The sequence below is a fragment of the Thamnophis elegans genome, chromosome 3, assembly GCF_009769535.1.
Source record: "Thamnophis elegans isolate rThaEle1 chromosome 3, rThaEle1.pri, whole genome shotgun sequence".
NCBI classification, from domain to species: domain Eukaryota; kingdom Metazoa; phylum Chordata; class Lepidosauria; order Squamata; family Colubridae; genus Thamnophis; species Thamnophis elegans.
Window position 1 is genome coordinate 96,877,776 of NC_045543.1, and position 18,385 is coordinate 96,896,160.

Here is an 18,385-nt window from a genome sequence, read left to right on the forward strand (position 1 = left end):
TAGCTGTAAATCAAGGCAGGCCTGTAATTAGGAAGTAGCATTTAGATTGTAATGATAAATGAAAATACTATACAAGATATTTTACTGCATACCTGGTGTGCTACCTCATGAGCAACAACTTGGCAAATCTGCATTTTAGATATATAATCCTCTGGCTCATTCAATAAAGATGTTTCATGGAAAGTCATTAGTCCCCAGTTTTCCATTGCACCATGATCCATAAGAGGTACCGCAACCAAATCTAATGGAATTTTAATAAAATGAATCACTTTAACAATTATTTTAGTGCATGCACTCAAAAGCCCAATTGGGCTTGTTATACGGAGAGGTCTTATTTTTGGGAAAACAGGGTATTTCAAATATGTTTATTTTATTATCTCTGGCCAGATTCTCATATTATGCTAAGTGAGTATGAGTGAGTTGTTCAACAATGTCTCGAGGGCTCATCAGACATAGAGATAAACCACAAAGAAAGATTTATAAACCACAATGCTAGGTTCACACACATAGTCACATTAAGAATTACACAGGAACTTAGACGAATGTCTTACATGCATTCACACAAGAGCCTGAAATTACTGATTCTCTCAACAGTGTTTCAACCCAAAACCTCCCCAGGCCTTTTCAGGGTTGCCAAAGATTCAATCTGGGATTGAAACTTACATATCCATAAAGTATATACAGTATATAAAGTATATAAAGCTCTACATCTGATAATAGAGAATTATTCGTTCATGACGATCTAAAATGACCCCTGTTGAATGAATACAGGGAATACCAAATTCAGAATCTTCTCATAGTACAAATTCAGGCAGTAAATCTATGGGAAGAAATACAGAGCTGACTTTATGGATAAGAAAAGAGAATAGCCGTGGTGGTGCAGTGGTTAGAATGCAGGATTGAAGGCTAACTCTGCCCATTGCCAGGAGTCTGGTCCTGACTGGCTCAAGGTTGACTCAGCCTTCCATCCTTCCAAGGTCAGTAAAATGAGGATCCAAATTGTTGAGGGCAATATGCTGACATGTTAAACTGCTTAGAGAGTGCTGCAAAGCACCATGGAGCAATATATGTAAGTCTAAGTGCTAGTGCTACTGCTAAGTGCTAATTAGAAAACCATTAAGAGGCAACTTTCAAAAAGGTTTACAGCTCTAAGAAACAGGAAAGCATGAGAAAGACACCAAAAATAATGCCTTGATTTTGTTTTGTATAAAATGGGACAAACTTACAAACTTCTTTTATTCTACCTTACTAGATTCCTGAAATCCTGTTGTGTATTTTTCTTGACGTAGCTTAGCTCAAAGGGCTGATATTATAAACAATATATAGCACCTACAAGAAGCTTCATGTAATAATTTGATATGTATTATCATGAGTTTCCGTAAACCCCTAAAGACATCGACAACATGAATCCCCCCCAAAATGGGCAATTTGTTTGCTTGCTTGTTTGCTTGCTTGCTTGCTTGTTTGCTTGCTTGTTTGCTTGCTTGTTTTATTTATAACCCAACCCCAAAGGATTCTGGACAGTTTGCAATATCGAACAAAAACCAAACAAAATATTCCCTTAATAATAAATAACTAAATCCAAAGCAGTATTTTTAAAATCCCCAAATAAAGTCTAAGAAAGGTGTTAACATTCAATCAGCTGGAACTAAACTGCATTGAAATGTAACAGTAATTGTAGCAAAATGAGAGCTGCATGGAGGCTGGCTGGGAAATTCTGGAAGTTAAAAGTCCATGCATCTTAAAATTGCCAACATTGGAAACCCTGGATAAGAGTACAGTACTCCATGAAATGGAGACAACTACAGGAAGGCCTGGAATTTCACCCCCATCTTTCATCAGGGACTTTCTTGATGAGCAGAACAATAGTTGCTGCTCCACCTGGCCATCTTTTAAACATTCTGATAATCCAGAAATATAAAACTCCCACAAATTTGGTGATACCCTATAGGTCAGCAGTCTCCAACCTTTCTGGTTCAGTGGAGTGGTAGAGGTGTGGGGGTGGGGATGGTTTCGCACATGTACCGCTTTCACAAATGCAGCTAATGTATGCACTAGCCCACCCACCACTTCTACAGCCCAGTTCCCAACAGGCTGCACCCTGGAAATGAGCCACAGACTGGGGTTGGGGACAATTGTCAAAGACAATTGCCATAGACAATTGTGTACTGTCTGTTTGAAAAAAAAAGTATGATCTATTGTAAGTCATTCTAGCCATTTTTTAAACAGAAAAGCAAGGTAATAAATATTCCAAATACAATATAATAAATATATGATATGCATCAAAATGTTAATTGTCAAAGAGAACCAATGACTTTCTGAACAATAGTAATGCAGGCTTTTAATAGTTACATTACAAATTATTAAACTAAGACCAGAAATAAGATACAACAGTATTTTGAAGCTACTGTGTTTGCAAGTCATAATAGTCTTTTAAAACATTAACAAGCTAGCATACCTGTTTTTGAAAGAGGATAACTGATGTTTAGTAAGTCTTCCATATATGAAAATATTGGCCCTGTGATATTTAAAGCATAATTAGCCAATCCTTTTTTAATTGAATCCTTCCGAGCCCAAATACGTATCTATTAGAAAAAACGGAAGTATTATTTCAGATAGTCAGAATCAAGTCCATAATTAGCTCATCTGTAGTGTATCTGTCTGTTTTATAGTGTACACATGTCTTATAATACCTTTTAGCTTTGTCATACAGTCATACAGAATGGATTTAGCATTTTTATCAACCTATTATTATTATTTGGTTAGCATTGCAGTTTCCTTAACTATTGTGAGGTACCCAGAATTGTTGGGAGTCAGAAAGCATGCAAATTTGATAAATATACAAATGTAAATGAATAAAGACAACCGTTGATAGGTTTCACATAACATAGGAAGTTACATATTAAGGTTTGCAAACCACAATAGCTGACTTCATGCAGTATTTAATTTAAAATTAGGATACTCAATTTTAGCTTGAACGATATGTAGCTGATTATGTCGACTGTGATTTTATGTTGCTCAATTGCAAAAAAGTTCTTAGTGGCTCACAAATAATACAAAAATAATAACAAGGAAATTTAAATAAAATATCCCCAAATCAGTAACAACTATTACTGCCTTCTACAGAGAGATTTACTAAACTATCAAACCCCAAAGCATTCTGGAACAATCAGGCCTTAGTGGTTTTCCTGAATGCCAATTAGTTTGGAGCTTACCTTCACTCTTCCAAAGAAGAGGACAGCAACAGAAAAGGTATGACCTCATGGTCCTTGGTGATGGCAACCCCACATCGATGGGGTTCAAAAAGTGCTCTTTCCACTAGACTTTATTGCATAGAAAGAAACTCCTAGGAGACAGCAGTCTTGCAAGTATATACAGTAGGTCTCAAACAATGTAGGGCTTTTAAGATAAGCTCTGATGCTGCTTGAATTGCACTGGAAACTAAATGACAACCAATGGGATGATGGTCTCATTCAGTGAAACCAAGAGGCATTTCTAATTAACTACTCAGGCTGTTCCATTTGGACCAACTACAGCTTCTAACAGATTCTTCAAACACAATCTCAAGTATAGCAAATTGCAGTAGCCCAACTGAATTGTGACTAAGGCATAAGTAATTATATTTACTGAATGAACTATAAGAAAGTGGGTTCAGCCCAGAGGTGGGTTCCTACCGGTTCAGACCGGTTTGGCCGAACCGGTAGTAACTTGGCAGCCTGGGTCACTGGAACTGGCAGCAACCCAGGCCTGCCACATCCCTGAACTGGTTTTCCCATTGGCGCCATAGGCACCGCCATCTTGTTTTTTTCTTCTGCGCATGTATCAAGCAAATATCAAGTGTGCGTGTGTGCATGCGCAAGGTGCACCCCTGAGCAAACCGGCAGTAGTGGCTGCCAGCCAACTCTCTGAACCATAAAGACCTTTTACAAAGGGTTGAAATACAACAACAGTTCTTCATGGTGTAAGGCCTGGTGTAAGGCCTACTTCAACTGTTTTTCCCACCTAGTACAATCAAATGAGATAGGTGAACTGCAAGTGCCATTCATTAAACTGAGTCATCTTACAGGACCCAGGAAGCGCACTTTTTCTTTATAAAACTGTAAAAACATGATCCTGGAGATAGGGCAATTGTATCAAACTAAATGTTAGTTTAACACAAAGTATGATTCTAGTTTAAGCATAAGTAAAAATCAAGTTTGCATCCAATCATATTTAAACTGGCAAGACAACCCTGAATTAATCATTAAGAAAAATAAGCACTTGCTCAGAGCACCAAGGGAAGGGGAGGCATTACAGTTTTTCCTCTGGCTATGATATTATTAACTCTTTCACTGTCACATTCAAGTTCAGTTTTTAAAAAATGTACTGGTAATTGTCCTTATCTGCTGTGTGCAACCTTAATCTGCATTGTTATAAAATATTTCCTTCACCCAGGGAATAAAGAAAAGTTTAAACACTTGTTTTGAAGGTGTTGTCTGATCATACATTTGTTTCCATCTCTTGGCTTAAAGGGGCAACATTGTTGAGCCACTGGATTAGGGCATCATCTGGTCTTAATCTGAGACATGGCTGAGCCCAAAGCAAACATGCAAATTTGTTTATCACAGGTAAACTATTCAGAATTCTATCACTCAAGTGAAACTTTTCTAGGCATCAAAGTAATTGCTGTAAATAAAGATGAATTTAGAGCAGGGGTGGGCAACTATGGCAATTTTACAATCTGTGGACTTTTGGCTGGTTTAGGAATTCTGGGAGTTGAAATCCACAAGTCATGAAACTGCCATAGTTACCAAACCCCAATTAGGGGCTGGGGCTTTGTTTTACAACATGTTATCTACCTATTCATTTACTATAATGTTTTGTATAAAAGGGAAATCTCAGGAATACTTTCGTGTATACATTTGCATGGGGGTGTAACAAAGGCAACAGTAAAAATAATGGCTTTCTGTCTGGATGGTCTCTTGTGATGAGCAGTATGCTTCCTCCCATATTTGGGAATATCAGGGATTGTGACACAAAACACATACCTATTTCCCTGGCCCAGCTGATCAAGGAGGAGATCACCTGTGGCTGAGTGGCTAACACAACTACCTAATATGTAATACAACACAGGTTCAAATTCCAGTAAGGCTATGGCTAGCTGATGAGAGCTAAATAGCTTGAAATAGATCTATACTAGTCTCCCTTTATTTATTTATCAGCACAAAATGCAACACAAAGATAACAAAGGCAAAAGTAAAAATAATGGCTTTCTGTCTGGATGGTCTCTTGTGACGAGCCAATAGACAGAGAAAGGAAGCAGTATGCTTCCTCCCATATTTGGGCATACCAGGGGTTGTGACACAAAACACACACACACAAACATACACACACACACACACAAACAAACACACTAATGTTACTAATCCATTAAATTTAGGAATGTCTGCTGTAACACAAAACCTAATCACAAATGCAAATACACACTGATAGTATAATATAATTTCAAGAACTTTATTTACCTGTTTGCCTCTTTCAGTTGTGGTGACATAATCAAAATTACAGACCACAAAAGCAGTGATATACGTAGACATTTTCAGGGTTGTTTCAAATGTTGTGATAGTCCAGTTAATTGGTGTTGTTTCATTCATCAGAGCACTCAGTGCACTGTCATTCACATCTTTATACTCAGATACATCTATTTAAAAATAAAGAAGCAACCCAAATATATGTTAGCTTTTTGTTTTGGTACCTTCCAGTCACTTTTTGATTTTGGTGATTGCCTGCATAAGTCCCCAACTACTTTGCAAGGTTTTTCAGAAATGGTTTACCATTGCCTTCTTCTCAGGGCTGAAAAAAAGTAACTCACCCAAAGTTAGCCAGCTGGTTGTACATCTAGAATTTGTCTTTTAGTTTAGAATCTGATGTCAATCTTTACGCCAAAGTGATTCTTATGTTAGCTACATACCATACATAAAATACTGTACTTCATAACTAAATGGTGTAGTTTATTACTTTCCATATACTTCATATTACATTGCAGAATTGTGGAATCTATAGCCCATGTCAAGTCTCCACTTCTAACAATTATAGTTATCAAGTTCAGCAACAGAGATTTTCAAATGTTATGGGAGGGGGCAAATAAAACATCATCTTTTTAAAATAAAGTCAGTCAAAAGTAATGAGCTAAGCCTGAAATACCTTAAAATTTCAAAAGTCCTGTAATGCAACTACAAAACTGGTTTGCTTCTATCATACTGCATATTGATGGGAAAGATAGGCACAATATATTTGCTTCTACCAATAATACATCAATATTCTTTTTTTCAGAGCAGAGAAGATTTAAAATTGAAATCCACTCCTTAGGATAATTCATAGCCTCTTCAAACTCTGCCATGCAAATCATAATCTTCTTCATAAACACATTTCTCCAAGATAGCCACTGTGATATAAAGGTTACATAGGTAGTAACATTGCAATCCACCATCAGCCATGGAACTTCAGGTGATTCTGGATCAATCACTCTTCTTATTATGCCCAACCTCATGGTTGACGTGGTGAGAACATGAAAGCAGACTCCCCTATCTCCATCTCTCATGAAATCAACTTTCATCTTCTGGGGGGGGGGGGCAAAGTTTTCTGGAATACCCAGACAACTTGAAGCATCTGCAAAAGATGTGAGTGAATTCAAAATCATATATGAAAGTGCTTCCTGTGTTGTAGGTAGTGTGTGAATCTAGCTTCTATTTTCCACCAAAAGAGAATAAATATTATTGCACTTATCAATTTATATTTCTAGCATAGCAGCAGGAAACACTTGTTATAAGCAACATCAAGTTGGAAGGATATTTAATTTTCCAATCTGGTGCTATTTGATTATCAAGCCACACAGTTTCTTTGGTATTTGTAGCTGAACTCATTGAGACAGAATTTGCTCCACATGTGATTGCTGTTAAACAATGGCCAAGCAAAACAAATGGAAAAAAAGGGGGGGAGATCAAAGCTGAGCAAAGAGTTCAGTTTTCAATGTGCTGCCATTCAGATTTTACATATGTCTGAAGTGGTGTAGGGTTTTCTGCCTAAGCAGAGGGTTGGACTAGAAGACCTTCAAGGTCCCTTCCAACTCTGTTATTCTATTCTATATCCAGAACATCTTACTGTTCAGCTATGGTACTGTTGTTGCTACAACCTGGGTAACATAATAGTTAGGCTTCGGAAGCTAAACAGGGATGGGCTTGATTAGTACTTGGATGGGAGATGATCAGGATTTTCCATAACTATAGTCCAAACCTGGAAGTGGAAAAAACATTAAGGAGAAGAATTACTGTACAGTGTTACCACTTCCCTATTGCTACTAAGAAAGCTACAAAATTGTATGTTCATGAAACCAGCAGCAGTTTCAAATAAGACTTTATTTATATTAAATCTTTACTTACCTAAAACTGGCATATTGGAAAGTGCAATGTAGCTGGGATGGTGAATAATGCTGATATTAAAAGTAGCTTTCATTGCAGGTTCATCAAAACACGGGTAAACATGTCTTGCGGCTGTTGGTTGTAGCTGTGAAACAATAATCCACCTAATTTGAATACAAATAGAAATCATTTGAATCATTTTAAAACAGTCGTACAAGCAAAACCAGACATTTACATAGATACCTTCAAGGTGATGCTGCTCTAATCCAACACAATAGCCAATGAAGTTATAAAGACATAGCCTTAAATCTTAAATGATTTTAAAATGATCTTAAAATGATACATGGGACATTAACATCACAATATGCAAGAAACTTACAGATTGCCATCCATACCTACTTACTTCCACCTTCCATTCAGCACAAATCACCTAATCTACCATCTATAATCAGCCTTTACACTACAACCACATTTGTTCTGAATCACTTAACCCAGATGATCAGTGATGAAATTAAATCAAGCATTCAATAGACCAAGTCACCCACCATCAATTCCAATAGACAAAACAATCAAGCCAGATCATTCCCAGGGAGGAGATAGCAATAGCAATAGCACTTAGACTTATATACCACTTCATAGAGCTTTACAACCTTCTCTAAGCGGTTTTTGCAGAATCAGGATATTGTCCCCAACAATCTGGACCCTCATTTCACCAACCTTGGAAGGATGGGAGGCTGAGTCAACCTTGATATTAAAAGACAGATCAAAGAAACAGAACAGCAAAACACCACTGATTATAACTCCAGGCATTGAAGTGCATGATTAAGCTACAGGCAATACTGACAGCTTTCTTAGGCAATGGGTGGCAGGACCGTGCTTGAAGCAGAATCTCAGAAGCAACAAGGAACAACAGGAGAATGATACTAGGGTGGGAACCAAAGACTGCAAGAAACCCAGATATCTAATTTGCCCCTATATCTACACCAACAGCATAATCACAGTCCCAGCAACCATATACACAAGGTTAGAGGTTCCTTCATATTTTCTTCCTCCAATGTGATACATTGCTATCATCTGCCAGCAATGTTCCTCTAGATTCAACATAAGACAAACAGACCAGATTTTGCACAAAAGATCTAATGAAAGAAAAATTGGAATATTTCAACTTTCCAGGATACTTCATAGCAGATCTCAAAGTCTAGAAAAGTGAGTCTTTAACAATATTGTTAAGCAAGAAATTCAAAAGGTATGGGAGTTCAGGATATCTCAGAAGGTCTCAACAAACACAATGGATATTTTTACACAATTATTAATTGATAAGGTATTTGTAATCTGTCTCGCATGTACCCTGCATATGCTTAACCAACCTATTTTCCCTTCTGTTCCCTTAATTCCCCACTTCACCTCAAATGAATCCTAATCTAGCTATTCTGTGTATGTGATGAAGTGAACAGCAGGTCACAAAAGCTTATGCCTTTTTAATAGAAAGCATTAGTCAGAAATGATGCTACTGGATTTCCAAATTTTTGTCATCCTAGACCAATATAGCTCTTCTCCTACAATCCCCCAAAATAAGATACACATATACTTAAGATCTTTTGAGGTATGAAAGAAAGCAATATTAGATTATTCTAATAATTATGGAATGCATTTCTTCACTGCTACAAATAATGCCACTGTCTGAGGCTTACACAGTAGAAAATTTGAAAGAGCCACGATAAATTTAAAAACATAAAACAAAACTTTATAACAGTGAAATAAGAAAAAATAAATAAAACAACATGGCCCTGAGCAGGTTAAAATTTCTTTGAATCAGCTCCATTATCTATATCTTCCTCTGGGATTTCATTGATTGATGAATGGTGGCCACTAGAAGTATTTATTCATATATGATCCAGTACCTTGGAGCGATTCAGGATGGAGCAGGTAGTTGTGTAAGTATAGTTTATTGGTCAAAACTATAAATAACTATAAACACAGGGCAATAGTATAGGTACAATATATTTCAATGATGGGAACCAGGTAAGGTTTAAATCAGAGGTGTATTCAGCCAGTTCTCTCCGGTTTGGGCGAACTGGTAGTGGCGGCTGCAGGAGGCACCAATCCACCCCGACATAATGCATGAGCTCTGTGCATGCGAAGAAGGCACTGTGCATGTGCAGTCACAGTGCGTACAAGTGAAGCAAGTGTGAGCGCACTCTTACATTTGTGAACAGGTAGGAAAGGTAAGTGAATCCCACCACTGATTTAAATGTTATACAAAACAAAGGTCCTTTTATATAGACTTTTACCTGTTGTATCAGAAACCATGAATCCACAAAGACCCTCAAATCATAACTCTATTCCTTCAGGGGTGCTGCTTTCCTGCTTCTCTTTCTGCCTATCTAGAGTAGGAAATCTCATAGGAATTGATGGAGAAAACTGGTGGTCAAACAGTGCATCTAACTTGGCACTCAGCTTCAGTCTGTTCTATTCTGTCCTGGTTGGAGATGTGAATGCACCTTCTCCCCCGACTTGCCACTTCAAGTCTAATTTACCACCCAAAGAAATGAACATGTTCCATACAAAGGTTTCATACTCCATAATTTTGAAGACTCTAATGGCAGATGGCATGAAACATTATGCAAGTAAAGTCCCAGGGCAGTTACCATCCAGGATGCTAAAACACTATAACATACAATGCACATGCCATTGTATTTGGCATTATGAATGCTATTTTTCAAAGCATATTTGTTAGCTCCTCGCGTAAGTAAAATTCTTCTAAAGAAATGAAGAATCCTTCTTGGTTTCAGAAATGCTACTTCTCTTTAGATGAATGGAAATCTGAGGTGCTTTAAAGCATATGGATTCAGGCTAAAAATACCTCTTTGTTTTGTTTAGGTCCAAATCCTCAGTTTTCAATCTTAATTCCAATACAAAAAATGGGAAAATGTAATCAAGGACAAAAGTTTTTAAATATATATATATATATATATATACATATTCAGTCTTTTAAACTTGCCCCAGTTTTTCATTCTTATTTTTACTTTCTCTTTAGTCATAAATTACACACACACACACACACACACACACACACACACAAATTTATGGGTAAAGTTATTGTGGAAATTTGCCAAAGAAAGGTGTACACCGATTGCAACTCTTTATTCTTTCCACCACCACCACCGACCAATAAAAAAGATTCTTTGGGGTTGAGAGGTGGGAAATCTAAGGGATCTGATTCATGAACAAGATTTGGAGAAGCTTCATGTTAAACGAAGTTAAAAAAAAGTTATTTTGCTATTGTAAAACCAAGACCACACCTCACAACAAGACAGACCAGCTGAGGGTTCCATTGTTAAAGAGGAGGATGGAACATGAAGATAAGCAGGCAACTGGAGTGCTGGATTAGCACGGAATGCCTGTGGTTTCTCAATTTATTAAGAAAGTTTTCTCATTGAGGCTGCCCCCCCCCACACACACACCAATCTGTATGTGAAGAGATTAGGGCTTCCTCATGGTTTTTGCTGCAACAGCATTAAAAGGGATTTGGGGGCAGCAGAAACTTCACTGTTCTTGCAGCACTCAAACTGATCTTATTTTATCTGTGCAAGTGGGAAAGCCAGGGGGGAGGGAGAGAGAATTTGTAGCCTCAATTCATTATTTGTCCACTACAATATATTCCACATGCCTTATGGTTCGTGCTATAGTTGCAACTTACCCAGTTTTAAATGTACTTTAATGGGCTGCCTGACAATTTCGCATGTAGGAAGTTACTTGTATTCATGTGGAGTTCTGAAGCTTTACGTAGTAATGCATGGGGGGTTCACTGATTAAATTACAGTAGAAAATACATGTCAATGAACTATAAATCATATTTTACATGCCACACACCATGACGATTATATTTTACATGGTTAAGCTCTTTTCAGAGCAGCTTTAAGTTTATAAGTATTATGCTATAAATATTATGCTGAATGTTCCCAGGCAGGAAACTCCCATGCTGTGTTTGATTTTGGTGTAACATTGTATAAACCCAGAAAGTGTAGTTGGTAAACCATGATTTATGAGAGGAGTGGGTAAGCTGTAGCCCTAGAAACCACCACAACCCATCCTACTCTGACTGTTGAAAAGTAAAGGTACAATTTCCCACCATCTTGAGGTAGGCAACATCATCAAACTGTGGTGTAGACAGGCTCATTCATATTCTCTCCTTCCCTCTCTCCCTCCCTCCCTTCCCCTCCCTCCCTTCCCCTCCCTCCCTTCCCCTCCCTCCCTCCCTTCCCCTCCCTCCCTTCCCCTCCCTCCCTCTTCTTCTTTGTCCCCTCTTCCTTCTTTCTTTCTAAGGAATTCCCAAAAGTTCCTTCAAAACACCAACTCCTTTTCCACGTACTATATGCAGTGTTATTTGAACTACATTGTGATTCTCAGTTTCAGGGGGGAAAATATTAGTGCAGGTAGTCCTCCCTTAACTGCCACATTTGGGACCAGCAAGTCCATTGCTTGGTGACATGATTCTTAAGTGAAACATTGCATGAACATAACTTGCAATTTTACTGACAGCATCTTCATTGATTTTGCTTCTGAGAAGCTGTGAAGGTCCCAAATGGCAATCATAACTGCAAGATGCTGCAATGGTGCTAAATGCCTGCCAGCTGTGAAGTATTCAAAGCTCAATCACTATAGGAATGCTGCAACAATTGTAACTTTTTCAGCACCATCACAAGCAGTTGTCAAACAGGACAAACAGGACAGTTGTTAAATAGAGAGTACCTGTACTACCTTTGGTTGCAAAAAAGTTACTCAGTTCTATTTTATGTATTAGCACTATGGTACATAGGAATCCAGTCAACTGCAGATTAGTCAACACACCATGCTCAATGCATTAGTACTTAGCAGAATATATGAGCCCCACCTATAATACTTCACAATTTCTATTTGTTCAAGGAAGTAAAGGATGAGTCTGGTCCAACCTAGTGTTTTCCAGATGTGCCAGATGACAATTCCAGGAAAGAATAGCCACACAAGTCAGAGAGAGCGCCAGGATAGGAAAGAGTGGATTCATTATTAGCATGTTTCAAAACACGCTGCTATTTGAACAGCAAACATACTGCCAAATGAGGAGAGGAGTTGACCTTAGGTCTCACTTGTTCAGAAGATAAAACAACATGGATTGTCAAGGGCATTACAGAACAAGAAAGCCAATTTATTTTAATTTCAACAAGTTTTCAAATAAAAAAAATGCTCGGCTTGTGCAAAAAATAACAAACAACTTGACTACAGATTTGGTGCATCTTGCAAAGTGTTACCACTTATTCTGGTCTCCTTTCCTACTAACAGGTCCATCCCAGATTATAATTTGCTACAACATCTCTTGTCTTTTGAAACATTCTATGGGAGATTATTCTGAAACGTTCGTTATCTGCAATGTTTGCAGCCTTACAAGTTTGTTTCCTCCAGCCCTGTTTTTGCATGCAATTCTTACAAGTGATTTTGACATTCCTTCCTCCTTTTTAAACAAAGTAGTGGTTAAGGTGTGGACCTAGAAACCAAGAGAGTAGTCCCATTCTGGCTTGCAAAAGTGGCTGAGTGACCAGTCTCTCTCTCTCTCTCAGCACAAACCACTTCTTAGATTGTGGTTGTGGGGAAACTAAGAGGAGGAAGGAATATTAGATAAGTTCTTCACCTTGAGTTCCTTATAAAGTAATGAAGACAGGATAAAAATCTAACAAAATAAATAAATTATTTGTGAGAATGAAGGAGAAGGAGTGCTGACTGCCTTGTCACATGCCTTACACTACTGAATTTATTTCATTTTTATCCACTTTATTTTTCTCTACTTTTTGGTTTATTCTTCAACAATGGCATAGCCTGTAAAATTTGTACCTGTCTCACATGCCAGGGTTATGTGGGAAAACATCAGGTAAATTCATACATGCGACTGACAGGCAATGGCAGCAGAAATCAGTAAGCAGCTACATAAGGACAGAAAGGTGGGGACACCAGGGTGCAAAAAGCTGAGGATCTCAGGGAGAAGAGAGCTGAGACATCCACCTTTCATCCTACTGGCAACCTAGTCAACTACAGAAAGGTAGGAAAGTCATCCATGCCTCTTTGGTGGGCTCTTCCCATTGGAAATTTTGAGGTTGTTTCAAACTGACAGTGCAAAAATTGCCCCAGCTCTACAATACTGATGGCCTTTTTGATGATCTTTCACTTTTTATGTAGAGAAGTACTGACAGGATTTAAAAAGCAAATTCAAGCAGGCCCATTTTTCCGTTTAATCAATTTTGACAAACATCTCCCCAACTAACAATCACAACTCACAATAAAATACTTGAGGGGCTCCTACAAAAATGAAGGAGTCAACCTATTTTCCAAAGCACCAAAATACACAACAAAAAACAATGCATGTTAACTAACCAAAGAAAGAACCTAGGACTAAGGAGAAATTTCCTAAGGGTGAGACCAAACCACCAGTGCAATAGCTTGCCTTCAGAAGTTGTGGGTGCTCCATCATTAAAGGCTTTCAAAAAGAAATGAGACAACTATTTGTCTGAAATGATATAGAGTCTCCGGCTGGAACAGGGAGTCAAACTAGAAGACCCTTGAGGTCCCTTCAAACTCTATTATTCTATGTTCTCTACATTCTAAATTGGGTGCTTCACAGCAAAATCAATACAACTGGCTGGAACCACACACACATTAAATTCAGGGCCCGCATGATCAAGCTGCACCATTGTCCCATCCTGTATCTTTTTCTCCCAGGAAGGAACAAAAAGTAACCAACTGTGCAGCAGTTATAAAAGATCTTGGGCAACTCCAGGGAGTATCAGCTGATCACAGAAGTGTTACTTAATACCCTTTATAATTTAAAAACATGTAATAATCTGGGTCAATCAGCTGGATGCACTGTCACCGAAATTCATTTCCTTCTATTTTGGAAGCAGAGCATCCTTTTTATCTTATATTTATCTGCATGATGATAATGGTATGGTGGCCTTAAAATAGCTCCCTAGATGTGCATTGTGCCTTTCTTTCCTCGGATAGGATTCCACGTAGTGACTTCTCATCATCCCTATTAAGTCCTATCATCATCAGCCCTAATAAGGGTGCCAAGCGGCATCCTTGAGAACAAAACCTACCTGTTCTCGCCTTCGTCCTTGTAGGTATTCAGGAAGAGCCCGAAGTAGTCCGGCCCCGGCTGAATCTTCCCTTGGAAGGCGAACCGCAGCTCATAGAGGCTGCCCGCTGTCAGGTTCTCCAGCAGTTCGAGCACCAGGTACTGGTTCCCAGGGGCCGTCCACACCTCCCCCAGCGGGATGCTGCGGATGGAGTTGTCCGCCTCCTCCAGCGGGCCCCATACTGAAGCGCCCTGGTAAGTCATCTCGGCGCTGTGCAGGAGCACCACGGACGTGGCTTCCCGGCAGCGCACCGTGATGTTCACCTGTCCCGAGTGCGTGCGGGGCTCGGGCAGGCCGGGCGCCAGGTGAGGCCAGAGCAGGAGCGAGTAGTGGATGGGCGCGACCTGCCGGGGCAAGCGTTGCTGGTCCCAAGGTCCCGGGGGCCGCGCAGTGGGCTCCGCGCTGACGTTGGCCCAGGGCGTCGTCGCAACACTTGGAGTCAGCCGCTCGGATTCTTTCGGTCCCCGCGCGCAACGCCCGTAGAGGATCGCCAGCACCACGAGCGCCAGCAGCAAGGCGGCTGGGAGCAGCGCCAGCAGCAGCGCGGATTTCTTGCCCAGGTAGAAGCCCGAGCGCAATTTGGCGCTCATATCGATGCCCGGCTTTCCTCTCCGCGAAAGGGGGAGGGGGCGAAGAGCTGCTCCTGAAGACTGGGGTGGAGGGCTAAATAAAAGCGGGAGGGGGAAGGAAGAGGGGTAGAGGTGGGGCGCCCCGTTTGCGAAACAGCCGAGAAGTGGGACGGGCGCCTCGGGGCCTCTTTAGTAACTCAGGACCGAAGGTATCGGCGATCACACTTGGGCTAATAAAGTATCCAGTTCGGTGCAGTTCAAGACGTAAGCGGACTCCCGAAATGGCCAGCCGAAAGGCTGCATCCCGCTTCAAGCCCGAGATCCGCTGGAAGCAGGGCGCTCTTGGCTAAGCGCTCAACGCCCCAAGTCCTGCCGCGCCCATAGTCCCATCCCAACCTCTCTGTAGTACCAACCCTCCCCCCACCCCCGGTCCCCGGCTATCCTATTTCTCCGGAAGACCGGGGAAGCCTTGGGATTGCTTTCCTCGGCTTGTGACCCAGCAGCGGCGGGGGAGGCTTGTCATCGGCCATCCTTCCTTTCCTTTGGAAGAACGACGCCCTAAACTGGAGGGCGAAGTGGGCGGACGCGAGTAGAGAATGTACTTAACGGGTCAGCTGGGAGTCTTCACAGAAAGAGAAAGAGATGCTGGAGAAGTTTTGGTCCATGGAGGTCTAAACTAAACCAGCTCTTCGGCACATAAGACAGCTTCTGTAACCCAAACATTTGAGAACTTCTGCTTTATGGGGGTAGCAGTGGTAAAACAAAAATCCAAAAACTTTGAATGAAGAAAGCTTATCAAGAAGAGGTGAAGTATTTTCAAAAAATGCTTCATAACTGCAAGAGAAGTTCACAAGTCTTAAAGTTCCCAAGTTTGTACACCCCTGTGCTAGAGAAATTGAGGACGTGATATGAAAAAGAACATGAGAACAATGATCTCTAGAATAGCTTTCTCCAACTAAATGCCTGATGGATTGCTATTTTTATAATATGTAGCAGACAGGGCCTCTGAACCCTGGTAAGAGAATTATGTTGCTGAAAAGCAAACAAACATTACTTGGGTCTTTCTTTTTTCAAACTGTCTCCAGAGCAGTGTCCTTGTTTTGCTTCATTATGCCCATGCTCCACCTACATTGGACTGTTTGTACATTCCACATCTTTAATTTAAACCTTCAGAACTCTACCATATCTCATAGTTTCCTAGGGGGGTCATTTTGACTATCAATATTGGAAATAAAGGAGAAAGTGCTATGGGATTTCCAGGGAATTTTTAATTGAAAGCTTCTTTTTTTGTCTTTTTTCTAAATTAGTTATATCTGATTTTATTTGCCTTAAATTTAATAAATAAATGAAGGAAAACTTATGCTAAAGTACGGTTCCACCACAAAACCGTGGTAGACTAAAGCGCGTGTGACTAAAGTGCGGCGACAAAACCGCACCGTCAAAACCGCGCGACAACAGCGCGCCGACAACAGCATGCCGACAGAAGCGCGCTGTAACATAACCCTAAACCTAACCCTAAACCTAACCCTAAACCTAACCCTAAACCTTACCTTAAGTTAAATCGCGCTTCTGTCGGTGCGCTGTTGTTGGCGCGCTGTTGTCGGCGCGCTTTTGACATCGCGGTTTTAGCGCCGCGGTGTTGTCGGCGCGCTTTTGACGTTCGCGGTTATGTCGTGCCACGCTAAAGTACTATCACTCTATTTCTTTATACTCGGACGCAATCAAACTGTAAACATTGATTCAATAGAAATGAAATGCCTTATGTTTAGCAAGCCATTCTAACAGTGAAGTGGTGCTATACAACTACACAATTTCCCTAGTGGCTCATTTTAGTTGAACTCCACCTCTTTTTTTTTATTTTTATGCAACAATTGGGTATTGTGCTCAAAAATAACCTCTTTTCGCTTTTACTACAAGGTCTAGCAAGTATCACGTCTGGTGAATTTTTTGAAGAAGTTTCTTGGAAGAAAAAGAGTTAAAAATATATTAATGTCCAAATAGTTTGTGCTTTACCCCAAAGTATGGCTGTTTGTCAAACTGGCAACTACTCTATTGTCTGTATTCCAGGGCCATTTTCTGGCAGAACATCCAACCTTAGTCATTCCTAAATGCTTGAGATTAAAGAGCCCTGCCCCTCCAGACTAAAGGATAGTCTAGTCCAGCATTTAACATTGCACAGGGCCATTCATATGTATCAGGAAGGTCATGCGTTTATATATAGAAAGGTGATGATTCAAAGTGTTTTTTAATTCTCTAAAGCTAACTTTTATATTGGTCTATGGTGTAATGACTGGAACTGTACACTATGTACCAATCATCATTGTATTATTCTAGTCCATATTATTCAACTTTTTCTTGTTTGTAACAGCAGCAGCAACATCCATCACATTTCTGAAATCCTTTCCCGATCGGTCCTTGTCTACTAAATATGTATATGTAATTTACATTTCTTTTTATTTCCGTTTAATCTTCAACATTTCCATTTGCTTATATTGAACAGCATTCCCTATTTTAAGATTAACGCAACCAACGTGAAAAGATTATATTAGAGCTTTCACTTTATCCATGTTTATTACCTCTAACATTTATGAATAATTTAAAAAATATTGGTCCCAATATGAATCCCGAGGACTTCATTCTAAACATCTTTTCATTGAAAATCATTCACTCCTATTCCTCTAATTCCTATTCTGTTCCCATTTGTAGTTCATGAAAGCTCTGATTGGGTCAGGAATCTTTGTTGAAGGATTTGGAAACTATAAGTGCAATGCCTAATATTGTATTTTAGCTGTATATTTAAACATTATGAGAAATCCAGATCATATTGGGATTCCTTTAATGTTTTCCAAGGAGTCTTCACATTGCAACTTGTATGATTTAAAGAAACCAGGAGAGATCCAAGACTAAAGTCAACACATCAATCCAAAAGGGCTTAAAACACCCAGTAAAAATCTCAGTTTATGGAGTGGTTGAATGCTTTGAGACCCAAATACTACACAATGGGGTGAGATCCAGTCCTTGCCACAGCTTCTGCCTACCTAGCAGTTTGAAAGCATGCAAATACGAATAGATAAATAAGTACCACTTCAATGGGAAGGTAACAGTGTTTCATGTTCCTTTGGCACATAGTCATGCTGGTGACATCACCATGGAAATATCTTTGTACAATGCTGGGTCCGTCAACTAAGAAACTGAGATGAACACTGCTGCCTCGAGTCAGACAGACCAGATAGGAGAAATCTTTATCTTTATCTATCAA

General features: G+C 39.7%; 1 protein-coding gene across 1 annotated transcript in view; it reads right to left on the minus strand.

The window, feature by feature from the left end:
* Nucleotides 1–15,589, minus strand: part of LVRN (laeverin) — a 55,874-nt gene extending 40,285 nt beyond the window's left edge. Inside the window, exons 1-5 of the mRNA XM_032212738.1 lie at nucleotides 14,519–15,589; nucleotides 7,416–7,558; nucleotides 5,502–5,677; nucleotides 2,459–2,585; nucleotides 93–241 (exon numbers count right to left, since the gene is read on the minus strand). Coding sequence (XP_032068629.1) covers nucleotides 93–241; nucleotides 2,459–2,585; nucleotides 5,502–5,677; nucleotides 7,416–7,558; nucleotides 14,519–15,147 — 1,224 coding nt within the window. The 5' untranslated portion in view covers nucleotides 15,148–15,589. The remainder of the gene's footprint in view (nucleotides 1–92; nucleotides 242–2,458; nucleotides 2,586–5,501; nucleotides 5,678–7,415; nucleotides 7,559–14,518) is intronic.
* Nucleotides 15,590–18,385: the final 2,796 nt, after the last annotated feature.